This window comes from Neofelis nebulosa, chromosome 5, assembly GCF_028018385.1.
Source record: "Neofelis nebulosa isolate mNeoNeb1 chromosome 5, mNeoNeb1.pri, whole genome shotgun sequence".
Classification (NCBI taxonomy): Eukaryota; Metazoa; Chordata; class Mammalia; order Carnivora; family Felidae; genus Neofelis; species Neofelis nebulosa.
Window position 1 is genome coordinate 88,038,222 of NC_080786.1, and position 27,701 is coordinate 88,065,922.

The 27,701-nt window shown below is 35.1% G+C and overlaps 1 protein-coding gene across 10 annotated transcripts in view; it reads left to right on the forward strand.

The window, feature by feature from the left end:
* LRCH3 (leucine rich repeats and calponin homology domain containing 3) overlaps positions 1-27,701 on the forward strand; it is a 147,772-nt gene that overhangs the window by 50,557 nt on the left and 69,514 nt on the right. For all 10 annotated transcript variants that reach the window (XR_009262123.1, XM_058731046.1, XM_058731042.1 and 7 more), the window contains exons 2-9: positions 794-938; positions 2,865-2,991; positions 5,569-5,674; positions 10,440-10,576; positions 11,971-12,080; positions 20,004-20,097; positions 21,076-21,196; positions 24,846-24,994. Coding sequence is in view for 9 of the 10 variants with exons in the window: in XM_058731046.1 (XP_058587029.1) it covers positions 794-938; positions 2,865-2,991; positions 5,569-5,674; positions 10,440-10,576; positions 11,971-12,080; positions 20,004-20,097; positions 21,076-21,196; positions 24,846-24,994 (989 nt within the window). In the remaining variant the exon portion in view is untranslated. The remainder of the gene's footprint in view (positions 1-793; positions 939-2,864; positions 2,992-5,568; positions 5,675-10,439; positions 10,577-11,970; positions 12,081-20,003; positions 20,098-21,075; positions 21,197-24,845; positions 24,995-27,701) is intronic.

Consider the following 27,701-nt stretch of genomic DNA (forward strand, 5'->3'; position numbering starts at 1 on the left):
ATTACTTTTCATTTATAGCTAGAACACTTACACAACACAAAGGTGCCTCTCTTCATCTGTTTGGTTTACTCAGTGGTATAGGGAAGGCGAGATAAATGTTTGATTTTTTTCCCCTTAATCAGTTTACAAGATAATGAATTGGTTCTCTATTATCTTTTGGTGTGGGAGGTGGGAGAGAGATATCATTATAAACTAGTATTATTCAATATATGTGATAGATTTGAGTCCTTTGCAAGTATTATCCTTATTGAAGCTCAAATTGTCTCATCTTTGGCCAGTTGGAGCAAAAAATGGTTCCTGAATCCTTTTGACATGACCCTGATAATCTTTGTAAAGAAAAGGGCAGTATTTTTTGTTCAGTTTTGCTTTGCTTTTCCAAAAACCTCAGAATGTTTCTGTGCTTTTGAGAAGGTGGATTTTAGGGATCCATTGTTTCCTAGGATATTGGATACTTAGTATGATCTTTGGTGTAACTGTAGGCAGATGTGCCTCAGAATTTGTGTTACTTGCAAAAAATAATGGTTTTATTTTTTTCAGTATATGTGGAGATTCAAAAAGAATCAGTATTTCCCGGCAAAAAGATGTAGAGGCATATGTTAAAATGTTTTTTTCAATAGATTAATAAGTATATGAATGTTTACTCTGGACGAGTCTCTACAGTGGGAACTCTTGGGAATTCAAACAATCATGAAACCTGCTTATTTACCTAACATTTCAATAAAATAAGTTCCATTTATTAACATTTCAATAAAATAAGTTCCATGTAAAATAATATACATTATTTTTCTTTCAGATCTGTCACGAAATCGCCTCTCAGAAATTCCCATAGAAGCATGTCATTTCGTTTCTCTTGAGAATCTCAACTTATACCAAAATTGTATTCGGTATATACCAGAAGCAATTCTAAACCTACAAGCTCTAACATTCTTAAATATTAGGTAAGGATGTTGTTTTTGTTGTTGTTGTTTCTTCTTCTTTTTCTTCTCCTCTTCCTCTTCTTCCTCCTCCTCCTCCTCCTTTTTTCTTCTTCTTTTTTGATTTTTGGTTTCATGTGGTCTTTTTAGTTCTCTCTTGGCTTTCACTAAAATTTACATTATCTGTTCATATCTGCAGTATCAATACATGTTCCTAGGCTGAATTAACAATATTTCCTATGTCCTCCTTGTTTCTCCCTTTGTCTTTAGCTTTGTAACTATAAATGTCATTAGTCTGATAGGATTGCAACAGTCTTATGACTGTGGTTCTCCAGTTAGATTTTCAAATAAGCTTTATCAAATGAGGATAGTAGATCTGAAAGTACTTTCATTCTTGTGATTATTTATTTTTGTATACTGAGTTCTGAATGTGTAAATGCATTTATTTGACTCATTTCCATTTTTTTATATCTTAGAAGACTTTTTTTTTCATTATAAAAGTTATAAATGTTCATTGGAGAAAATGAGCAAATGTAGAGAGGTATAAAAGATATTCATCAAAATGTTGTATCTGAGTTTTTAAATTATAGTCAAATTTTTAAGTGAGTTTTTCCCCTTGTCATGAAATACTCAGGAAATATTTTTATATGTAAACATTTTATTGTATTGTTTATATACTTCTAAAACTCGTTTTCCCTCTTGGATATTTAGTTTATTTCAGTTTTTTGCCATGCTAAAAGTAGTATTAACAGAGGCTCTGATATGTAAATGTTTATTTTTCTCTTTCCTTAAGATAAATGTCTAGAAATAGAATTATTTAAAGTTTTAAAGGCTGATGATCTATGCTAGTAAAATCAGCAAAAGATTTTGAAAATGGGGCCAATTGACCCTAGAGAGTAAAAAGTTAAATCTATAAAAGTAATATTTTAACTTACTTTTATCCTAATGATAGATGTGTACTTTTAGCTCTGATTTGCATATTTTTATATAAATAAAAGATTTCTATATGTCAGCTGACATATATTTGAAATCATAACCTGTCACTATAGAACTATATTTGAATCGTTTATGTACATTTGATTATAATGTATGTAATGATGAGAGAAGTAGATTGATTACAACTACTTTTATGTTTATAACCCTTTTTTAGAAGGAAGGGGAGAGGATGATAGTCATCTATCCTTTTTTTTAATGTTTATTTAATATTTATTTAATATTTGAGAGAGACAGAGCATGAGCAGGGGAGGGGCAGAGAGAGAGGGAGACACAGAATCTGAAGCAGGCTCCAGGCTCTGAGCTGTCAGCACAGCTGACGGGGCTCGAACTCAAGAACTGCGAGATCATGACCTGAGCCGAAGTCGGACGCTTAACCGACTGAGCCACCCAGGTGCCACTACCTTATTTTTTTTTTAATGTTTGTTTATTTATTTTGAGAGGTGGGGGAGTGGGGGGAGTGAATCCCAAGCAGGCTCCATACTCAGTGCAGAGCCTGATGTGGAGCTTGATCTCACCAACCATAAGATCATGATCTGATCCAAAATCAAGGGTCAGACACTTAACCGACTGAGCCACCCAGGTGCCCCTACCGTATTTTTAAATTACTTTATCTTACATAAAATTAACTTGAATAAAGTAATAATATGTGTATATGTAGCACATCATTATAGAAAGGAGTTTTATGGTACAGGGCCCTGTAGGATAGGTAGATAAGGATTAAAATCCTCAATTTACAGATGAGGAATCTATAAAAAGCAGGTAAGTTAAATATCATGCCTAAAACCACAAAGCTGGTAAGTGAGGAAATGGAGGCTAGAACCCAAATCTAATACCCTGTTTGCTCCTTCCATGACTTAATGTTTGTCACTTTACTGAGTATAGGATGGGAAAGATGAAAATTTTTTTCTTGAATGGTGGGTTCTAATTATTTTCTTTTTCTACTTACCCATTTAGTCGGAACCAGCTGTCAACATTGCCAGTACATTTGTGTAATTTACCATTGAAAGTCTTAATTGCTAGTAATAACAAATTGGTGTCACTTCCAGAAGAAATTGGACATCTCAGACATTTAACAGAACTTGTAAGTTAATATTTTACTTTTTTATTGCTCCACATGTATGTGTATCCATAGTCATACCATTTTCTGTTTTGTAGTAAGGAAAGATTCAAAATTAAGGTGTCTTTTTGAGTTTTTCCAGGTATCAATAGTGAAGTTTTGCTGGCTGATCAGTACTGAAATGCTTCAGCACAGAGTTAAGCAAGAACTGAAAGTACAAGTCTAATAGGCCCACGGGGAATGGGACAAAGTCATCAGATTAAACTCTAACCAATATTAAGTGATTTCTATGCTAATAAGCTTTTGAGATATGAGTTAATAATGCGTTTAGATTTTTCACATTAAATCTCAATAGTGTCAGTGTTCTGATTTGGGGTGAGCCCCTCTTGGGGACTGGGCACCGCAAAGATCAAGCTTATTTTTTTTGGCCTTACATGCTATCTCTAGCACCTAGCTCCCTCTCTAAAGTAAGCTATTCTTTACTGCCTTCTGTTTTCTAAGAAGCTTAACTTTGATGAACCACTCCTTGTTACTCTTTAGTACTTATGTCCTGGGCATGGCAATGAGACTTTTCCCATTTAATCACCATAGTAACATTATGAATTAGGTATAATACTTATCATCATATTACAGCTGAAGAAACTAGCACTTAGATAGGTTAAGTAATTTGCCCAAGGTTCCATAACTGAGGTAGAACTTTAAACCAATCTACCTTAACTCGAGTCCACGTTTCATATTTCTGAAATGGTCCAATACAGTTATGTCCATTGAGATTTGGGAGGATCATCCCATGTAGGTTTATTAACAAAGATAGACATCATGAACAAAAAAATACATGTACAGTTTAACTGGACCACACAGTAACTCTCTCTTTTTTCCAGGTGGATTATGAATGTAAACAGTCACATGTAAAAATTCACAAATATGTTAAATCTGGAGTCTAGATACTAGACTACTATTTATTTAGAGGCAGTTAGATCTAGGAAATAAAGTCAAAAATGTATGTTTGTTTATTCAGAACCTGGTTATTTTTAGCTCTTGATTCCCACTCAGTGGAACCTGTTCTTACAACATCTATTGCTTCTTTCTTTTATTTCCCCCTTTTATTTAAGTTTATTTTATTTTATTTTTTTAGTAATCTCTACACCCAATGTGGGGCTTGAACTTATGACCCTGAGATCAAGAGTCTCATGCTCCTCTGACTGAACCAGCCAGGCGCCCCTGTTTCCCTTCATTTTTAAGTGAGAGTAAACCTCTATCTTTCAAGATACACATTTTCCAAGAGAAATATTATAAATTACTGTTGTCTTCTGGCTCGGCTCAATTTTCCCTATCCTTTCAACCTCTTTCCTTTTAACTTTGCTGCTCAGAGCATTGGAACAAAAAATACAGCTACTGATTCTACTTCAGTCATTAATTGGTAGGAAAAGTAAAAATAATATTATTTTCTCTAAGAATATTATGGGAAAATTTTAAAATAACGTTTGAAGTTTTTGGCAAGTGGTCTTTTCTAATAGTTAAGTCTATTAATATTTTCTTTTTACTCATATACTAGAGGAGTTTTAAGTGTTAATATGGCATCTTGGAGCTTTTATTAACCTAGACAACTTCCTACTGTTCCCCATGGATTTGTACATTTTCGTGGCTTGTCTCAGAGTTATGGAATTCTGAATTTGTCAGTCTTGGAATCTGTAGTCAGCCTCTTTTCAGAATCTGTTATCAAACTGTTGACCAAGATACCGGAAGGCTTACATAATACATGTCTTGGTACCAACTTGATCAAATGCCAATAGGGCAGTATCTATTTTTTCCGTAGCCTATGAGTTATGTGTCCTTTACTGTTTTCCCCTCACTTTCAGTTTCATAAAGAATGATTTGAGTCATCTTCAGTGCATTTTTATATTCTTGAGCAGGTGAACTGGTATTTTGAAAGTAGGATTTCCTTTCAATTAATTTTATCATTATAATTTTTATCATTGTTTTGCTTTTTTCTTCCAGTCTCATTAAAATACATATAAAATAAAATATTGGGGTGCCTGGGTGGCTCAGTCGGTTGAGCGTCTGACTTCAGCTCAGGTCATGATCTCATGGTTCGTGAGTTTGAGCCCCACATCAGGCTCTGTGCTGATGGCTCAGATCCTGGAGGCTGCTTCAGATTTTGTGTCTCCCTCTCTCTCTGCCCCTCCCCAGCTTGCGCTCTGTCTCTGTCTGTCTCTCAAAAATAAATAAATGTAAAAAAAAATTGTTTTTAATAAAATATTGTCCTAAATAGATGTTTTTATACTTTTTTCTAATTTACTTTTTCACTAGAATTTTCATTTGATCTGATACTAAGCTTCCTGTCCACATCTTAAGTCATTTAATTTTTGTTCTCATAAAATTAATGTAGATTCATCTAATATCTATAAAATCAGGAGCTTATAAGTTTTTAAAACTAAATGCTAGTACAAACCATGGATTTATTCTTGGACATAGAATCATAATTTTTTTCACAGTTAAGACAGACCATAGGTATTATCTTTATCTAACCTCATTTTACAGATTGTTTAAAGCAGACAAATTAGTAATATTAGAAAAATTCTTTATATCTTTTTGAAATAGGATGTGAGCTGCAATGAAATTCAAACAATACCTTCCCAAGTTGGTAATTTGGAGGCCCTAAGAGACCTTAACGTCAGAAGAAATCACTTATTACGTTTGCCTGAAGGTAAGAACTGGTGAAATAGTTGTTTTATTTTTACTTATTTATTTTTAAAGATTTTGTTTTTAAGTAATCTCTACATCCAACATGGGGCTCGAACTCACAACTCCGAGATCAAGAGTTGCATGCTCTACTGACTGAGCCAGCCAGGTGTCCCGAAATAATTGTTTTATTGTTATTTGTCTTTTTATATTAAAGATCTCTCAGAACTGATAAGTACAAGACAAAAATATGTAAGAGTTACAGCAGGGGCACCTGGGTGGCTCAGTTAAGCATCTGACTCTTGATTTCAGCTCAGCTTATCATCTCACAGTTCATGAGTTTGAGCCCCCTGTCGGGCTCTGTGCTGACAGCATGGAACCTGCTTGGGAATTCTTTGCCTCCCTCACTCTCTGCCCCTCCCCCACTCATGCACATTTTTATCTCTCAAACCTAAATAAATAAACATTTGGGATAGATAGATAGATAGATAGATAGATAGATAGATAACATCTAGCCAGTATTCAAGATATAATGATTTAATTATTACATGTTTCATTGTGGATTTTAAGTTTATTTATTTTTAGAGAGAGAGAGAACAAGCATGTGCAGGGGAGGGGCAGAGAGCGAGGGAGGGAGAGAATCCACCGCAGACTCCACACTAGCAGCACAGACCCTGATATGGTGCTTGAACTCACAAACATGAGATCATGACCTGAGCCGAAATCAAGAGTCAGTTGCTTAACTGACTAAGCCACCCAGTCTAACTTTTAAAAGTTAGATTCTTCAGGGGTGCGCAGGTGGCTCAGTTGGTTAAGCAGCTGATTCTTGGTTTTGGTTCAGGTCACCATCTTGTGGTTTGTGGGTTTGAGCCTCGAGTTAGGCTCTGCACTGATAGTGCAGAACCTGCTTGGGATTCTCTCTCTCTCTGTCCCTCCCCTGCTTGGGCATGCTCTCTCAAAAATAAACATACATTAAAAAATAAAATAAAAATTAAAAAAATAAAAGATTCTGCAGTGAAAAATTCTAATAACTATAAACCAGTGATTGTATTTTTAGATCTAGTCAGAATTAAGTAGCAACTCAGGGTAAGTTCCCTGGAAGTTTCAGTAAGCATAACTACTTGAGAAATATATCATGTTTCTGATAATGAGATATTTTAGCATAATGAAAAACATTCCTACATTTTGCACTGACTTCAAATGGACTTGACTTGAACTTAATTACTTTATCCTTCCCTGGAAACATTCAGGTAGGGACTAATGAACATTTGGAGGTGATGTGTAGAGTGAATAATGAATGGAGTGAAAGACTGCACTGGGAGGCTGGTTATCTTAGGCTCACTGTAAGCTCTGGTATATGTATTTGAGTGATAAAAATGATTATACAAATTAGGTATAATTTATAAGCCTTCAAAATATGAATTCATGAAAGAAAAAGCTTTATAAAAGGAAATGAAAATGGGGAGAACTATTATTTTATTAGATCAGAGTATATATTTCTTTAATTTTATTATGGACAATTTCATATATAAATGAGAGCAGTGATTCATCCAACTACAGTAGTTATCAGCTCATGGCAACTCTTGTGTCATCTGTACTCCCATCCACTTTCCCTTAACTCTATCCTTTAGAAGGTATTTTCGTGACATTGGTGCTCTAGGTTCTGCTTTAAAACATGACTTACAGTGTATAGTAAATATTGAATTGACTAATGATGCTTTTGCTTCATTCTAGAATCCAAATGTTAACACCAATATGACCCAATATGATTTTTAGCTCTAACATACTAGTGTAGTTTTGACATTATGGATGTCAAAATGTCTCAGAAAGTGATTTTTCAGTCTACTTTTATACACCCTACTGTAATCACACTAGCCAAAATCCTGCTTAACTTTCCTCTCAGTCGCTTTAGCCTGGTAAACTTTTCACCTTTTATTTTCAGAGCCTTCCTCATTTCCTCTTGGGCCTGCTTTCTACCTTCTCAGGAATGTGAATGAAGGCCCTCAGCAGAGCTGAACAAAATCATGGCACAGACCTTACAACCCCAAATTTCAATCCAAGATTACCCTTCTACTCAGTAGAGTAGTAGTAGGTAGTATGTAGTGGGACTCATCTACTATGTTGATCTTTAAAAGCTTACTAACGCAATAATACTGACTTCATATAAGATCATTTAATGAAAACATTGGGATTTTAGTGAAAATGAAAATTTGGGGTTTTAGATGACAATTGCGGTCTAGTAGTTTTATCATCTAATTTATTTCTCTATCTGATTTTGAAGGTGTATTCCCAAGAAAATGGTGAGTCACACAAATAATTTTAAATGGTTTTATATTAGCTTGTCTTATAATTTCAGCATATTCAGCTAAACTGAGATGGCAGGAAAGCTTTATTTCAGTAGCTATACAAGTTAGTGTGGAAGTTCATTGTAAGTGGTGGTCTCTGACATTTTACAGTTTGGTAGATATTAGTGTCTTTAGTTGTATTGCCATTTTGATTTTAAATTTTAATTGTTATAAAATAATATATCATTCAGAAAGTCAAATAATATTCAAAAAGTTTAGGGGCACCTGGATGGCTCAGTCAGTTAAGCATCCAACTTGGCTCAGGTAATGATCTCACGGTTCATGAGTTCAAGCCCCACATTGGGCTTTGTGCTGACAGCTTGGAGCCTGGCTCCTGCTTTGGATTCTGTGTTTCCCCCTCTCTCTGCTCCTCTTTTGCTCATGCCCTGTCTCTGTCTCTCTCTCTTAAAAATAAACAAACATTAAAAAAATAATAATAAATTCCATTTAATTAACATACAGTGTAAGATTAGTTTCAGGTGTACAAATATAGTGATTCAACACTTCCATATAACACCAATACTAAATACTAACCCAAATACTAAAAAACAGTTGGGCTCTGTGCTGGCAGCTCAGAGCCTGAAGCCTGCTTTGGATTCTCTGTTTCCCTCTCTCTCTGTTCCTCCCCTGCTCATGCTCTGTCTCTGTCTCTCTCTCTCTCCTTCAAAAATAAATAAAAACATTAAAAAAAAAATTTAAACAAATACCAAAAAAAAAAAAAGTTTAAAATCAATAATAGCATTCCTCTGGCTCAGCTATCCCCCTCCTCAGCTTTAATGTTTAGAAGCATCTGCCTTCTCTGCCTTTGACTCTTTCCACTGGCATTTTTTGACATATTTCTAAATGATGTGCCTTTAAGAGCTTTGCTCGATTTATCCATTTTGACATTTAATGTGAGCTTCCCATTGTGGTAGATGAGGATTTAACTTCCTTACACACTATCACCCATCATCCAAAAACTCTCACCTCCCTCCTACTGTCTTCCCAGTATAGTTTTATCACAACTTCTGATCAAAGCATTATTATTTACATTATTATAACTATATGAATATTGGTCCCTGCCAATTCAGTTGATGTACTAATTTCATTTTTTTAAAAAATTGTTTAATGTTTGTTTATTTTTGAGAGAGACAGAGAGACAGAGCACAAGTGGGGGAGGGGCAGAGAGAGAGGGAGATACAGAATCTGAAGCAGCCTCCAGGGTCTGAGCTGTCAGCACAGAGCCCAACACGGGGCTAGAACTCACGAACGGCGAGATCATGACCTGAGCCGAAGTTGGACGCTTAACTGACTGAGCCACCCAGGCACCCTGATTTCATTTATTTTTTTTTATTGTTGTTGTTTTTCTGGAGTTAATAATTTTTTTTATTTGCTTAGTTTTTTTATGTACCTATGGCTGATTCCTTCCTCTTTTTCTAGCAGAGAGAGAGAGAGAGAGAGAGACCATAATTACATAATTTTTATTACACTACATTGTTATAAGTATTCTATTATTAATTATTCTTGTTCCTTTCTTCTGCCTAATTTATAAATTAATCTTTATCATGTATACATATACAGGTATGTATCATGGTATATATAGGGAAAATCATGGTATATATAGGGTTTGGTACTAACTGTGGTTTCAGCATCCACTGGGGATCTTGGAACATATCCCCTATGGATAAGGAAGGGAGATTACTCAGATACTAGGGCTGGGGATGGGTTGGGGTTGGGTAGGAAAGCGCTGAGGTCTCATCATTGTGTAAGACTGTCTCTTAAAGCCTTCATTTTCAACGAGCACCTCATCATCCTGACTTTCCATTGTGCCTAAACTTCCTGAGTTCAAAGCCTTTTGATTCAGTTTCACTAGAGAATAAGTTGTTGACTTCTGTGGTGATTGGAAAGAAGTAGTGCCCTAGCTACATGAGTTGAGGTTGGGGACTTAGGTACTTGTTTTTTGTACAGATTATCATCTAATTCCTTGGTTATGCCTGTGTTTCTGTGGTATCAGCCTCTGGTTCTTTAGTTCTGTGAGTGGTCACATAGCTTGCTTTTTATTAGTATTCCCATCTGTAAGTAACTAGATTTCATTTTATAGTATCAGTTCATTGTTAAGAAAGAATGGAGATAAATACATTAAATTCACTGTATTTAATTAGAAGCTCCCATAAAACTTGTCTAGTTTTGGGGTGCCTGGGTGGCTCAGTCGGTTAGGCATCTGACTTCAACTCGGGTCATGATCTCACAGTTCGTGGGTTCAAGCCCCACATCAGGCTCTGTGCTGACAGCTCGTAGCCTGGAATCTGCTTCGGATTCTGTGTCTTCCTCTCTCTCTGCCCCTCCCCCACTCTCACTCTATCTCTCTCTGTCTCTCAAAAATGAATAAATGTTAAAAATTTTTTTAAAAACTTGCCTAGTTTTGAAATATTATTAATTGTTCATTCCCATCTTATCACCCGGCAGAGCTGGCAGAGTTGCCTTTGATACGGTTCGACTTCTCCTGCAATAAAATTACAACAATCCCCGTTTGTTATCGGAACCTCAGGCACCTACAGATGATCACCCTAGATAACAATCCACTACAGTCTCCTCCCGCACAGGTAAACTATAGTGGATTTAAAGGATGTTGTGAACTTTTTTGACAAAGGGTGAACTTAAAACTTGAAGTTTTATGCATTTATCTTTTTTGTTGGAAATGAAGTTCTTTTAAAGTAAATTCACACACATAGGCATTCTTTAGAAGTCTTGAATAAATGGGATGGAGGACAGGTAATGTTTCCAGAATGTTTTTTCCTTTCATTGAATTGACTTTTTTTTTTTTTTTAAGTTGAAGTGTTTTTCCTTGAAGTTTTTCTAATAAAATTTGAGTTAATTTCTTTCTAGTAAAACTTGAATGTAGCCAATGTAAATGCTAGACACAAATAAAAATATTTGGCTTTCAGAACTAAGGATTATCAGTACATTTCTTTTAACCATCATTTTTGTACCTTTTTATTTTCTAAAATCTTTAAGTTCCTCATTTAATCAATTTGGTCATTTGTTTATCAGTGACTGATAATGAAACTAATAATAAAGTAATTATAAGGTAGTTTCATACATAGATTCCAGACATCCTATAATCTGAACAACTTTACCAATGTGTATTTTTCACTATAGAGTTTGTACTCTACAGTTGATTCGTGGTCTTGTTCAAACCTCTGAATGGCAACTCCAAAGCTTTATGAGTAAACTTCATAACTGTAGAAGGATCTCATAATCCTAAAGAATTTATATTTTTACTTGTCAACAGAAATACAACTTTAATATTTAATCATTTCCTGCTTTTCTCTCTTACAGAAAGTAGGATTCAAAGCATAATTGTATATGATTGCTGGATTTCTAAAAGCAAAAGTTGCCAGTATAATCCATGGAGAGCAATGCTTTAAATTCCTGACTGTGCCTAACTAATCAGTGTGATAAGTGTACTTGGTATTCTATCAGTATTTATAATCATAAGTTATTTATTTAAAAAAAAAATTTTTTTTTTTTAACGTTTATTTATTTTTGAGACAGAGAGAGACAGAACATGAATGGGGGAGGGTCAGAGAGAGGGAGACACAGAATCTGAAACAGGCTCCGGGCTCTGAGCTGTCAGCACAGGGGCCCGATGCGGGGCTCGAACTCACGGACCGCGAGATCGTGACCTGAGCCGAAGTCGGCGCTCAACTGACTGAGCCACCCAGGCGCCCCAAGTTATTTATTTTATATGTTACTGAAACTTATTCATGACTAGAAACTAAAAATGTGTGTGTATATATATATCATGTAAACACATAAAATAACAAATAATATGTTATAATGTAGTGTTAGATTTTTAATATCACTATATATGGTTGCTAGAAATACCTTCTATTTCTAATATACTTTAAATAAAAAGATGATTATGATTTTTAGAAAGGGATACATGTATTTCAGATGAGTAATAATTTGGTTGCATTTATGTTATTTTTTTTAGATATGTATAAAAGGCAAAGTCCACATATTTAAGTACCTGAACATACAGGCTTGTAAGATTGCTCCAGATCTGCCAGATTATGATAGGAGACCCTTGGGTTTTGGCTCCTGGTGAGTATGTTCTATTTCTTTATTTAACATGTTCCATCTCACAGGGAATCAAACTGGACCGTAAGTCTGCCTGAATGCTTAACTAAAAGGAAATAATCTATTTTGACACTTTTTCTCAGAATACTTGTATTAAGTAAACAGTTGATTACACAGATCTGACAAAGTGTAGTTCTAAGTCAGGGTTTCTCCATCTCAGTATTGTTGATATTTTGGGCAAGATAATTCTTTGTTGTGAGAAGCTGTCCTATAATTCAGAAGATGTTCATCAGTATTCCTGGCTTCTGTAGCACCCTCCCAAAGTGACAAACAAAAATATCTCCAGACATTGCCAAATATCCCCTGCACGGGTTCCCAGTTGAAAACCAGTGATCTGAGTGACTGGAATGCTGACCTTGTCTCTGCTGTTAACTAGCTCTATGACTTAAAGCAAGTCATTCAGACTTTTGGGGCTTCATTTTTTTCAATAGGGAATGAAGAGTTTGGATTTGATGACCATTAATAATACTTTCAGGATCTTTTAGTCTGAATCCTTTGGCTACATAACACCTGATTTAGAAGGTTATCTCCTTGGCATTCTCAGCCATCTGGAACAATCTTAAGTAGCAGAAATTAAATTCAAAAAGCCTTTAAACAGGCAAAATGGATGTCTCCATCAAGGCCTTATTCAAAAGAGATCCCCTCCAGCTTTCTCTTAGAACCTGTCGTGTTTTACATAAAAGCACAGTCCTGATGAGCTTGCTTCTCATATCCTTGTCTAAAACAGATTAACAAATTTCTGTTTGGGTAGAGTTTGTAAAAGCAGGCATATTAAAAGTACAAAAAGTAATTTGAAGGAAAAAATTAAACTTAAAAAGCGACACATGTTAAACAAAAGATTCAAGTTAATGGTTAACTCTAAGAGGAAGGAAGATTTGGTATGAAAGAGGCATCAAGGGGCTTTAAAGGTATTAATGTTCCATCCTGTTTTAAAAGTTATGTCTGTTATATTCTTTTTTTAATCAGTATGATACACTGCATAATTTTAATAAGATACTTAAAAGCAAGACACACTAAAAACATAGCAACTTGACACCAGTAGGCATCTATGCAAAGAACCCTCCATATTTCAGTGATATTTTGTAATTACTATGTTATAGCACAATACAGTAATTGATGCTCATAAAGAAAATGCTAAAATATATTAGACATGTCATTTCCAGTAAAGGGATATAGGCATTACAGTTTAAATTTTTTTTCATCAGAAATTATTGGAATTAAATATTTAAGTGTTGTGTAAAGGAGTAATCTCAAGCTATCTGAAAATACAGAACCTGATTTCTCAAGTAAATTAAGTATTACTCCAAAGGGACTTGATCCCTGCCTTTTGCCACAGATGGTGTCTTTCTTCTTTACCACTGTATCCCTAGTTCACCTGAGTGTTTGGCACAGACAGTACACACTCAGCAAATATTCGTTGAAGGAATTAATAGTCCGTTTGGTCACACAGATGTTATTTCCCTCCTAACCTACCTCTGCTTAAAGTCATCAAAAACAACTTTATGGTGACATTCTGGGTTTTTTTGTTTTTTGTTTTTTTTTGCTTTGCCTATTAGAGACACTGTGAAGGATATTTAAAATACTAGCTCTAATCTGGTTGTTTAAGCATACAGCAATACAAGTTTTAGTATACTTATTCAAACACATAGGTGAAATTAACCAATATCATATATACCCAGGAAAGATTTCCACAAGAATATCTTAGTTCTAACACTTTTAACTCTAAGAAGACTAAAAGCAGGTATGTGATGTCAAGGAAGACAGAAAAGGTTTTGACAGATGGTAGGGATTAGGTCTGGCATACTCTGTGCTAGTCTAGGCCTCTCTTGGAGGAAGGACTTTGACAGTGGGAAGAATATGAAGGGTCCCAGACCATTATTGCCAAGAATTTTAAAATTTTCTCTATTCTTTATATCCTTTTCTTTCTTCATTTCTTTTTCCTCCTACCTTGGTTAATTGCTTATAACATAGAACTCTTGTCATATTTATTGAAAAAAGTTTTGTTTTTCCTATTCAAAATTTTCATGAAATGTGTTCTAGTCCTGTACTCATGAAAGATATACAACAAATAGGGGCACCTGGGTGGCTGAGTCAGTTAAGCATCCAACTTCGGCTCAGGTCATGATCATATGGCTCATGGATTCAAGCCCCGTGTCAGGCTTTGTGCTGACAGCTGGGAACCTGGAGTCTGCTTGGGATTCTGTGTCTCCCTCACTCTCTGCCCCTCTCCCACCCATGCTCGCTCTCTTGCTCTCTCTCTCTCTCTCTCTCTCAAAAATAAATAAAACATTAAAAAAAATAATAAAGTTTGTAATTGCTGTTTAAAAAAGAATGGAAGGGAGGGAGGGAAAGAAAAATGTACAATAAATTAATGTAGCTTTTATTTTTCTCTGTGGTGTTAATAATCTTTGGTACAGAAAAATTTTCCTCTCCTGAACTAGTGAGTAGAAACATAAATTGCTACTGCTGCCTCTGAGATTGGAGTATAAGGCAATGAATGCTGTCTACTGGAGACCTGTACATGAGGGTATGCCCAAAGACTAAGGAGGCAGCATCCACATCTGTCAGAATAATGAGCTTTGATTGAGGCCTGTAGTGCTAATTGCAGAACCTGTTTCTCTCAGCCATTCAGTTCTTAGTCTTGAGGACTAATTGATCTTGGGCTAATTTTTTTGTTTGGAGTTTTTAGAGGGAGAAAGAGCATGAGCATGGGAGAGGGGTACAAGGGGGCGGGGAGAGAGAGAGAGGGAGAGAGAAAGAAAGAGAGAGAATTCTAAGCAGGCTCTACGTTCTGCACAAAGCCCAACATAGGGCTCAATCCCACAACCCTGGGATCATGACCCAAGCTGAAATCAAGAGTCGGACACCCAACCGACTGAGCCACCCAGGTGCCCCTAATTTTTTTTTAATAGAAGAATCCTCATTATAATACTTTAAAAACATTAAGCTTATATATATTTAAAAAAACTGGCAAGAGACATGTATATTTGCAAAGAGATAAAAGGATTAAATCCATGGAGAAATGTATCATAAATGGAAAGTCTAAATAGCATAATCATGTCATGTTTTTCCAAAGGATTGGTAATTATAGATCTGATATCTCCTAATCCCTATAATAACCCCTCATTATGCTCACTGGATTAATCTGTATTCTATATTTTCCATTTTTTCTGGAGGTATGTTACTTTGTTTGTAATTGTTTCAGAATGTCCTAGAAATTATTTTATATATATATATGAATACATATACATATATACATATGAATAAAATACCTCCTTCAACTTCTCATGCAGCAGTGAATGGGACATTATACCTTCATGTCTCTTTTATTGAGGTAAAAATTAGTGAAACTGCATTGTAGTTAGCAGTACCTTTATTCAAATGCTGTCATGGAGTCAGAATGTCTATACTCTTGGGTACCTGTACTACTGGAAAGTTCTAGAGTTCACTTAACCCCTCTGGACTTCAGTTTCTTCAACGTGATCTTTATTTACCCTGTTGATACCCTAACAGTAGTTCTGAGGATTGAATGACCTATTTCTGAAAGTGCTTGGCTGACCATAAAGTCTTCTGTAAATATTAGGCATTATAATTACTAGCTGTCTACTATGATCTAGGACTAGTTTCGTCCTAAGAGTCCGGTCTTGCTAAAGAGAATTTTTATTAATCCCGTAGCTCTTCAGGTATTCAGTACAAATTAGATGCTGTGGTACTTTTCAAATCCTTAGATGTAACTTTCTGACTACTTGTGTGTAATATAAAAACAGCACACAATCTTCCTTAAGTCATTTTATTTCTAGATGTAAGTATTTCCAACTCTTTTAGCAAGTTGCACTGTTATGATAACTTTTATGTTTTACAGAGTGGCACATGTATTTTTCCTTAGTGATCTATAGTGGCCTGTACTTTTTTGCTGAGATGATTTTCACCAACTTTATATTACAGACTAAACATACATACATACATACATACATTTATTTATTTATTTATTTATTTATTTATTTATTTAATTAATTTATGATCTATAGTGGCCTGTACTTTTTTGCTGAGATGATTTTCACCAACTTTATATTACAGACTAAACATACATACATACATACATACATTTATTTATTTATTTATTTATTTATTTATTTATTTATTTATTTATGGTAATATGGCAGTGAGGAAAGACTAAGTTAAGCAGTAAGCAGGACTAAGAAAAGTCCTGCTTCTGCAAGCCCCAGTAACAGGATTAATTCTCTCCAACAAGCCTGAGCTTGTTGTGAAAGCAATGATTGTCCTTTTTTCATACTCAATATTCTTAGCATCTAGAACACTGAGTCACATTCAGTAAATATTTGGTGAACTAAACTCAAATGAAGCAGATGTAGTGACTTGTTATAACAGCAAATACTCTCTGAAGGTTATGTTCTTTATAGAAATAATAATAATAAACTTTTATTTAGTGCTTTATAATAGGATTTGTACAAATCCTTAGCTTATATTTTTTCAGTCTTTATGGCAAATCTGTGAGGTAGGTGTTGTTAATCTTTCCCCCATCCCCCTTTAAGTGATGAGGAAACAGAAGTGGAGAGAAGTTAAGCAAGTTAATTAAAGTCACATAGCTAGTAAATGATGGTGCCAAGTTGCCAGTCCAGATCTGTTAAACTATAAAACTTGCTATGTTTTGTGCCCCTCACTGCACTGTAGTGACTCACAGTTCACATTCCTGCTACAGAAGAGACATTTCCACACTTGAGTCCATGTTGTTCTAGGTGGTTTATTAGGGAGATTGGGCTTTCTGACAGGGCATCACTGGAGCCTGGCTGGCAGAACTCTGCTAGGCCTCCTGAAGGCCATATTTATACATAGGGTGACCATGTATCTTGGTTTATTTGGGACTAAGGGTTTTCCTGGGACACAGGACTCAAAGTGCTAAAACCAAGAAAATCCTGAGCCAACCTGAGAATTGGTAAACCTATATGTCTCACTTTAATCTTACCAGTTTAAGCTCTGAGCAAGAGCAAGTATGTGGAGAAGTATGTGGAAATAAAGAAGAGAAAGAAAATGATAGCTTATTGCAAAGATTCTATTAATTCTCTTTATGAAAAATTTCTCAGTAATAGTAAGCATATCTCAGTTGGCCACTTGATAGAATATATATTATGTAGAACAATATCTTCTAGAAATCTGTATTTTTTTTTTTTGAAAAAAATACATAATGTTTTAAAATACTGTTCAGTAGGGGCGCTTGGGTGGCTCAGTTGGTTAAGCATCTGACTCTTGATTTCGGCTCAGGTCATAACCTCATGGTTCCTGAGATCAAGCCCTGTATTGGGCTGTGCACTGACAGGACAGAGCCTGCTTGGGATTCTGTCTCTACCTCTTTCTCTGCCTCTTTCCCTATTCTCTCTCTCTTACTCTCTCTCAAAATAAATAAAGAAACTTAAAAAAAATTGGACAAAGACTTGAGTAGGTATTTAACAAAGAGAGATACACCAGTGATCACTAAGCACCCCAAAAAGTGTTCAACATCATTAATCATCATGGAAATGTAAATTACAGCACAAGACATCATTACACACTCACTAGAATGACTAAATTTAAACTGACAACAGTGGAGCACCTGAGTGGCTCAGTCAGTTAGGCATCCATCCCTCCATCTCGGCTCAGATCATGATTTCATGATTTGTGAGGTCAAGCCCCACGTCAGGCTCTGTGCTGATAGCACGGGGCCTGCTTGGGATTCTCTCTCTCCCTCTCTGCCCTCTTCTCTCTCTCTTTCAAATTAAATAAACATAAAAGAACTGACACCACCGAATGTTTATTGAGGATGTGGAGCAACCAGTGTTCTCATACGTTGCTTATAGAATTGTAAAAATGGGACATGTACTTTAACATAAGAATTTGGCAGATTTAACTGCTTTGTTGAGGTATAATATACAAATAATAAAATCTATCCATTTTAAGTGTGCGGTTCAGTGAATTTTGGCAAATGGATGCAGTCACGAAATTATCAACACAGTCAAGGTCTATAGCATTTCCATCAACCATTTTCCACTTTACAGTAGGTAACTCAACCCCAGGCAACTACTGCCCTGTGTTCTGTTGATACAGTTTTGCCTTTTCTAGAGTTTCATAGAAATGGAATCAAGTATTATGTAGTGTTTGGTGTATGGCTTCTTAGCAAACTATTTTTGAGATTACTGATGTATTTTGAAATGGGCAAAAGAATGGACATTTCACAAAAAGAAGGTAAATGAATGGCCGACATGCACACAAAATGATACTCGATATCATTAGTCATTGGAGAGATACAAATTAAAACTGCAGTGAGATACCACTTTTCACCTACCATAATAGCTAAGATTAAAGATTGACAACACAAGTGTGGCCAGGTGGAACTCAAATACGTTGCTGGGTGAATGCAAAATGATATAGCTCCTTTCAAAAACAGATTGGCAATGTTTTTAAAAAGTTAAGCCTACACATAACAAATAATTTATCCATTATATTTGAAGGTAAAACCATCAAGAATTTCACTGACATGATGCTGAGCCAAAAAAAGCCAGATTAAAAAAATTACATATGATTCCATTTTTATGAGTTTTGGAATAAGTAAAACTAATTGTATTAATTTCTTATTGCTGCCATAATGAATTACCACAAATTTTGATTTTAAACACAAATTTATTATCTTACAGTTTTGTAGGTTCAAGGTCTAAACCTTGGTCTCATGAGGCTAAAATCAAAATGCTGGCAGAACTTTGTTCTTCTCTGCAGGCTCTGAGTAAGATACATTTCCTTGCCTTTTTCAGCTTCTACAGAGAGGCTCTCTGCATTCCTTGACTCTTGACCAAGAGTAATCTTCAAGCCAGCATTGCATTACACTGGCCTCCTCTTCTGCCTCCCTCTTGTACTTTTAAGGACCCTTTTGATTACATTGAGCCCATTCAAATAATTCACAGTAATCTCCCTATTTTAAGATCAGCTGATTAGCAGTTTTATTTTTATCTTCAATCTTAATTCCTCTTTGCCATGTAAAGTAACATATTCATAGTTCCAGAGATTATGTCTTGGACATCTTTGGGGACTGTTACTCTGCCTTCCATATGAATTTAAGGTGAAAAAAAATTAGAATAGTGGTTATCCCTTAGGAGCACCCTGTAGCGTGGTGAGGGGAATTGACTGGTAAGGAGGAATGAGTGGGAATTTTCTGGCAAAGTAGAAATGTCTTATATCATGAGGGAGGTGTATATTACAAAGATGTATTCATTTGTCAAGTACATAGCTTAAGGTGTGTGCATTTCAGTGTATATGAATTTTACCTTAAAAAGTGCTGTTAAAAATAAGAATTGAGGGAGGCATGGTGAATGGGTTAGTAGCATGGATGAAACAAGCATGGCAGTAGGTTGATATTTTTGAAGCTGGATGAGTGCTCTTATATTCTTATACTGATATACATTATACTATTCTATTTGTTTTAATTTGGAATTTTTCATATTAAAAAGTTAAAAGAATTTCCATTTGGGGCACTTGGGTGTCTCTGTCGGTTGAGCGTCCGACTTCAGCTCAAGTCATGATCTCATGGTTTGTGGGTTTGAGCCCCACGTCAGCCTCTGTGCTGACAGCTCAGAGCCTGGAGCCTGCTTCAGATTCTGTGTCTCCCTCTGTCTCTCTGTTCATTCCCCGCTCACTCTGTCTCTCTTGCTCTCACAAAAATAAACAAACATTAAAAAAAAAAAAAAAAAACTTTTAAAAGAATGCCGATTTAGTTCTAAGGAAGTTAAATCACTAACTGGCATGAGATAATGTTTATTAGTAAAATTGCATTCGGTTTATTTCAGATGTTAATTTTAAAACCTCAAACTTCCCAGTAACAGCCAGACTCTCTTTTTTTGGCAGCCATGAAGAAATGTACTCAGGACGCCCTTATGGAGCCCTTGATTCAGGTTTCAATAGTGTGGACAGTGGTGATAAGAGATGGTCAGGAAATGAAGTAAGTGTTTCTTCTATTCTGCATGTTCTGACCCCTAAGAGGCAATAAAATGATGAAAATGGAAAGATTCTTAATTGAATTCAGTTTCTCATTATGTAAAATATAGAAAAGCCAAAAGAGAGGAAAAAAATCCCACAGAGAGCTACCATTCAGAAATGATATTTTGTTTCTTTGCTGTCTTTTTACCAAGTGTTTTACATGTTTGTTACTTCATTGTTTTGTATAAATAGCTTAATATCCTGGAAAACCAAATAGGCTTAATATCCTGCAAATCCAAATGAGCCAATTACAACTGAAGCCTAAAATTTGCCAGACTGGGTAACCTTGAGCAGAGGTGGTAGAAGGGATGCTGGGAGATGAGAAAATAGGACTACAGGCTGATGGGTAATGAGGCAAGAACCTTAGTGAAGACTATTAACATGCTCAAGATAAATAATTTTCTTAGCTAATTATATCTTTTTTCTCCTGTGTTAAATTTTATTATGCTTTCCCTCTTTAAATTAAAAGGTAGAATATTTTAGCTCTAAATTGGGCTAACTGATGAAATAAGCTTTTGTTAACAAGACTGATAACCTCCCATTTGTAACATTGTCTCACTCATTCCCAAACAAATCAACTTCAGACCACAGCCCATTTGTAATTTGGAATTACTTGTGTGTGGGTGGGTGTGTACATAATTATATCTGTATCCACACAGATATCTGTGTAGATACTTCAAATTCATGTTTATTTATAGTCATATATAACTTCTCATCTCTTTTTAATTGTAGTCAAATATACGTAACATAAAACGGACCATTTTAACCATTCTTAAGTATATTCATACTGTTGAAAAACAATCACCACCACCACTCCAGAACTTTTTTGCTGTTTCTTCTTAAATATAAATTTTAGTGAGCTTATGGTGTGTCCACGCTTTAAATACTGTGTTGTTTAAAGTTTGAAATGTGTTTAAATGTTACTGCTATTTTTTTTAAGCCTACAGATGAATTTTCAGATCTTCCTCTTCGAGTAGCAGAAATTACTAAAGAACAAAGACTACGAAGAGAAAGCCAGTACCAGGAGAATCGCAGCAGTTTAGTAGTAACAAATGGTGGAGGTAGGCATGATTCCTTGTGACAGCCAAAGCCTTTGTAATTATTCCGATTGTTTAAGTGGTCTTTTTTCACATCTACTCCTTTTGTTTGTGTATTCTCTCTCTGGTCATTATTTGACCACTTCCAGGAATCCGATGTGCTTCTTGACATCTACCTTTGCGTTCATCTGGCATTGTGTTCTTCAGGGGCATCTAAATCCAAATTGTCTTTATTTTGGTATTTAAAAATTTATAATTGGAATTAATTTTTTTTAATTTGTCATTTTTTTAATAGCTCATTAACAGGCAGAGCTATTTCTACTTTGGGCTTCTGAGGCAGACTCTTGATTTTAGCATTCTATTCAATCTTGCTTTAGTTTGAATTCCCAAATCCTAAGGTTTAAATATTGAGGGCCAGCTATAATGGAGATATTATTTTGGTTTTCTAGAAATCCATTTGATAAGAGCTTTCATCTTTCTTTTTAAGCTTTCATTTGAATTCCACTTAGTTAACATACAGTATTACTGTATGTTTTAGGTGTTTTGGTGTAGTTTTAGGTGTATAGTGTAGTAATTCAACACTTCCATATATCACCCTCTGCTTATCACGACAAGTGCACTTCTTAATCCCCAACACCTGTTTATCCCATCTCCCCCACCCACCTCCCCTCTGGTAACCATCAGTTTGTTCTCTATAATTAAGAGTCTGTTTCTTAATTTCTGTCTCTCTCTCTCCCCCTCCCCCCTTTTCCCTTTGTTTTGTTTCTTAAATTTCACATATGAGTGAAATCGTATGATATTTGTCTTTGGCTTTATTTTGCTTAGCATTATACTCTGCAGCTCTATCCATGTCATTGCAGATGGCAAGGTTTCATTCTTTTTTATAGCTGAATAATATTTGATTGTGTATATATACCACATCTCCTTTATCCATTCATCTGTCAGTGGACACTTGGGCTGCTTCCGTATCTTGGCTATTGTAAATAATGCTGTAAACTATTGTAAATAATAACATAGAGAGGGAGCAAAAAATAAGGCTGCTATAAACATAAACTGGGTACTGGTAAATACCCAGTAGTGCAATTGCTGGATCATAGAGTAGTTCTACTTTTAACTTTTTGAGGAACCTTCATCCTGTTTTCCACAGTGGCTGCACCAGTTTGCATTCCCACCAAGAGTGCACAAGTGTTCCTTTTTCTCCGCATTCTTACCAACATCTGTTGTTTCTTGTGTTGTTGTTTAGCCATTCTGCCAGGTGTGAGGTGATATCTCATTGTAGTTTTGATTTGCATTTTCCTGATGATAAGTGATGATGAGTATCTTTTCATGTGTCTGTTAGCCATCTGTATGTTTTCCTAAGAGCTTTCATCCTTGAATGATGATTTCAATTAAGTGGCTTGCTCTCTTTTTTTTTCTTACCATTTTATATTCTTTTTTACTACTGTTACTTACCATTCCATTCCCATTTTAGTAGTTTTCTTTTTAATCTTGCTTCCACATGAGCTCTCTTTCCCTTTAGTTCATTTCAGACTTAAAATTTTTTTTTTTAATCTATGCTGTCCAGTATGGTAGCCACTAGCTACATGTGGTTATTTGAAATAAGGCCTTTCTAAATTAAGATGTACTGTAAGTGTACATAAACCAATACAGATTGGATTATGAAGCCTTTGCATGAAAAAAAAAGAATGTAAAATATCAGTAATACTTTCTATTGATTATATGCTGTAATAATACTTCAGATATATTGGACAAAGTAAAATATACTATTAAAACTAATATCACCTTTTTTTAATGTGGCTACTAGATAATTTTTAATTACTTATGTGGGTTCACTTTTATGACTTGCATTCTGTTTCTTTTGGACTGCACTGGCCTAGGTAGTATGAAAAAGTGATGTTGCTTTCTTGGGAAGTAGTCATAATGACTTAATCATTGATTTAGTTACACAAATTGTAACACATTGAAAAAAATACATTTATGTACCTGGTTTATAATTTGGATATAGACTTATAACCTTTTCATCCTTTTACCTATTATTATAACTCTAATAACTCAAAATTCATTTTTATATCAATTGCAGTTATGGAATTATTTAGAAATAATTGAATCTGAAAACAGAAATAGCTTTCTCCGAGTTCATTATTCCCAGCAACTACAACTTTTGGGCAATCTATAGAAATAGAACATCATACAGTAATGGCTGGGATTTAGTTTCTGGAGTAACTTTAGAAAGTTTAGTAGTAAGTTTTTTTTTTTTCTAGTGTGCCATTTTAAATAGTTTTTAAAAGTAGTTACTTTTTGGGGTGCCTGGCTGGCTCAGTTGGTGGAGCATGCAACTCTTGATCTCAGGGTTATAGGTTTAAGCCCCACATTGAGTGTAGAGATTACTTAAAAATAAAATCTTTAAAATAAGGTTACTTTTTAAACTTAAAAATAATGGAGCACTCCCAAATGTATTAGAATATATAATGATGGGGCTATATCTTACTTAAATGCCTTTCCTCACCCCAAAGCATTTTGAGAAGCAAAAATTCTCAAATGATTGCTGCTACAAATTGCTACAAAATTACATTGCTGAGCTCTAGAAAATAAATTTCTAAATAAGAATATCATTGTTCTAATTGTGGACAACAGTTACAGAAAGAGAAACAGTAGTCAGTATCTGTTTCTTTATCTCTAAGTTCACTTTCCTCCTATCCTTCCTTTTGACTTGACTGTGTTAGGTTTTCTGCCTCCCAGTTCCTTGAAGAGATACAATTAAGCCCCAAAGCTAAAACGTGAGGGAAAAAAATCTAAAAGAAGATGTAACTTCTCATGTTTAAAAATTCTTCTTCTCTTTGTCTCACAAACTCAAACTGTTTTGTTTAAAACAGTAAAGAGCTGGGGCGCCTGGGTGGCGCAGTCGGTTAAGCGTCCGACTTCAGCCAGGTCACGATCTCGCGGTCCGTGAGTTCGAGCCCCGCGTCAGGCTCTGGGCTGATGGCTCGGAGCCTGGAGCCTGTTTCCGATTCTGTGTCTCCCTCTCTCTCTGCCCTCCCCCGTTCATGCTCTGTCTCTCTCTGTCCCAAAAATAAATTAAAAAAAAAAAAAAAAAAACAGTAAAGAGCTAACCAAAAAAAATAAATAAAAATTAAAAAAAATATATATATATATACACACATATATATGTACGTATATATATATATATTAGAGGTTTGTAGTCCTGTAATTACTCTCAATTACTGTATTCTTTTTTTTTTTTTTAATTTTTTTTTTAACGTTTATTTATTTTTGAGACAGAGAGAGACAGAGTATGAACAGGGGAGGAGCAGAGAGAGAGGGAGACACAGAATCTGAAACAGGCTCCAGGCTCTGAGCTGTCAGCACAGAGCCCAACGCGGGGCTCGAACTCACGGACCGTGAGATCATGACCTGAGCCGAAGTCAGACGGTAAACCGACCGAGCCACCCAGGCGCCCCTCTCAATTACTGTATTCTTTAGTGAATTAGGACTAAGATTTTTCTGGAACTTATTTTTGTGAGTGGCCATGGACTGTAAAAGAAAGGCTTACCCAATTTACACTTCTCATTCCTCCTGCTTTCAGAGTAGAAGGTGTTAGGGAAAAGGAAAGAATACAACTGAATGTCTTTATTGGCTATTGAATTTGACTGTTGTGTGTGTGTGGTGTGGACAGTGGAACATGATCTGGATCAGATCGACTACATCGACAGCTGTACTGCAGAGGAGGAAGAAGATGAGATGAGACAGCCCAAGGGCCTGGACTCAGACAGCCTCAGTTCCCAGTTTATGGCATATATTGAACAACGGCGAATCTCTCATGAGGTACTACACACATTTAAGCCAAAATCTGTTGCTGTCCCCTAGTAAAACAGTTCATGGTGGCATAAATTTCAGTTGTATCAGTGATTTGTTGCTTTAAGCCTAATTATTTGTTTTATGATGTTCAGTTCCAATTTCATGATTGAATTTTTCAGATTTATTGTAAAAAATCAGACAATAGTCTGAAGTAGGGGTTAGCTTTATTTTTCAAATAAAAAGACAGATTTCAGAATTTTGAAGAATGAGGAGTCCTAAGAGTATCCTACCCCTTTAAAGAAAGTACAAAGAATGTAATGCTTTTTCTTTGTTCTTAGTGCTTTTTTATTGTTACTAACTAGTAAATCATAGTTTGATCAGTAATTAAGAATCAAACCAAACTGCTGACTTTGGAGCACATACAAACTTAACCATAGAATTTTTGTTATGTGCTTAATTGTATTGGAGCTTTTATGCCAAGTCGCACAGAATATAAATTCTTTGCCATTATCATTCTTGGGTGTCTCTTCTAGTGGAGCATTGAGTTGCCCTAGAAAACAAATAAGCATTCAGCCCACTGTAGAATCTCTGCCAATCCCCCAAGGGTCTCAGTGGAAATTGCATTCTTCAGTGTATCTAGTCAGCATAATGGAATGGCTCCACTTCAGTGTGTGTGATGTTAATGTCTGGAGTTGATCCCAGGCTCTGAGCAGGGGTTATTTGAGAAACACTTGGGGCCTTTTTAGAGAATGATGTATTTAGCCTTTTAGAAATCGAGAATAATCACTCAAGTGGGGTGTGCTGTGGAGTGATATTATCATTCCTTAAAAAAAATCCTTCAGTCTTCCTGTCTGAAGACTTCTGAACATAGTAGTTTTTGTTGGTGTTCAGAAGACACTCTTGTATGTGAAGTTGGATAAAATTGTATAAATCAAAGTCCTGCAGCCCAGAAATAGCAGTGTACCAGGTGACTAATGAAACTACGTGTGATTCAGGCCATGAACATTCTTGTTAGCGCGAAGGGCAACTGCTTTGCAAAAAAATTAAAATTTAATGCACATTGTAATCTTAAAGGGAATTGTTTTTCTTTCATTGTGGTCTTTCTCTTTGATCATTTTATGGTAGTTAGACTGCAGAGATGAGGTATCTCTATTAAAAGTAAAAATGCCTGTTATACTACTGAAAAATTGCAGTATCATTTGTTAAAGCCATTACTATTTTGTAAAATTTTTTTTAATTCCAGCTATACTTGTGTGGTAGTCTTTATGATTCTATGTCATAACCCTCTTTATGACTTCTGTGTCATAAGGTTTTCTACAATTTAGCACCTATAAAAATATGATGAAGCAGCATTATTTTAGATGGTTTAACAGCCAGTGAAGAAGTATTTTTTATATTCTTAAATACTATCTGAAAAAAGAGTTGTTAAAAAAAACCGAATCTATATGAGATTTTAAATACTCTGCTGTTGTTTAATTTTGTTATAATACCTCTCACAAATATAGAGGTATTGTGATAAAATAAGGTATAGCTTATATTTATAGGATATGACATTTTCAAAATGAAACCAATGTCACATTCATTTTATCATGAAAATTTCATGTACCTCCTACAATAATTGCAGATAATTGCAGTATTGTAAAACCAGAGTGTTAAGTCACTGATGTTAACATAATAGGAGAGATTTTTGTTTATTTTAAAACCCAATGTTCACTGAAATTAGAATAATTATTCTTTGATCAGGGTTCTAGAATTATATCTCATTTTGTATGATCCTCAGGCCTAAACTTTAAGGGAGTCTGCTTTAGCCTTTTGCAGTAATTCATCAAAGATTTTCTAATTCTATGTGATGTACCCATTTCTTGGCGATAGACTATAAATAATTTTACACTTGATTTTCAGATACCCTTTTTGGATAAGGTGGTTTTCTTTCCCTTTAAGAATACCCACTTTAATGATTATTTTTGGTGTTGAAATAAGATTGTATTGCTTCTATACATTCTTATTTGACAGAATACATGTTGTGATAACCTATAAGCCTTTACCTTTGATTTATAATTTTATTGTTCAGTATGTGGTCCATATCACTGAGTCCAGTTTAATTTTTCTCAGTGATGTTTTTTTTTGAAATGACCTTTACCCTTTAGTTTATAAATAAAATTGCCAATGTTTTTCTTTTAGTTAACACCATATTTTACCATAAAGAGAAGTTACTTTTTGCTTTATCTTAATATTCCACCAATATCCACAGGACTATTTGTATGACTAAACATAAGTAACAATTTGTGATGGTGAAGTAAAGAAATGGAATCTGCCCAGTGAACTCCCCCTTACTAGAAATATTGAGAGAGGCTGAGCACAGGTTAGTGTAGTGCAGGTAGAAATTCCTGTTCTGAATGGAAATTTGTATGAGGTGACACCTAAGATCTTCTCAAGTTTGAACACCTTACTAAATATTACTAAATATTACTCTATGGTCAGTGAGTATTACTGTATGGTCAGTGTAATTTACATAATACAGGGAGAAGGAAACCCACTTTTTTAAGAATAAGTGTTTTTGGGCTATACATAGTGTTTTATTAACCAAAGTAGTAATATAGCTTATAATGAATGCTTTTAAACGTAAAAATTTACATTTGAAGATTTTGTTGAACTATTTTTTAGTGTAATATACAGATCTTTAAATGCCAAGTCATCTGTGAACTATGTAGTCACAGTGTTGTGGATACATATG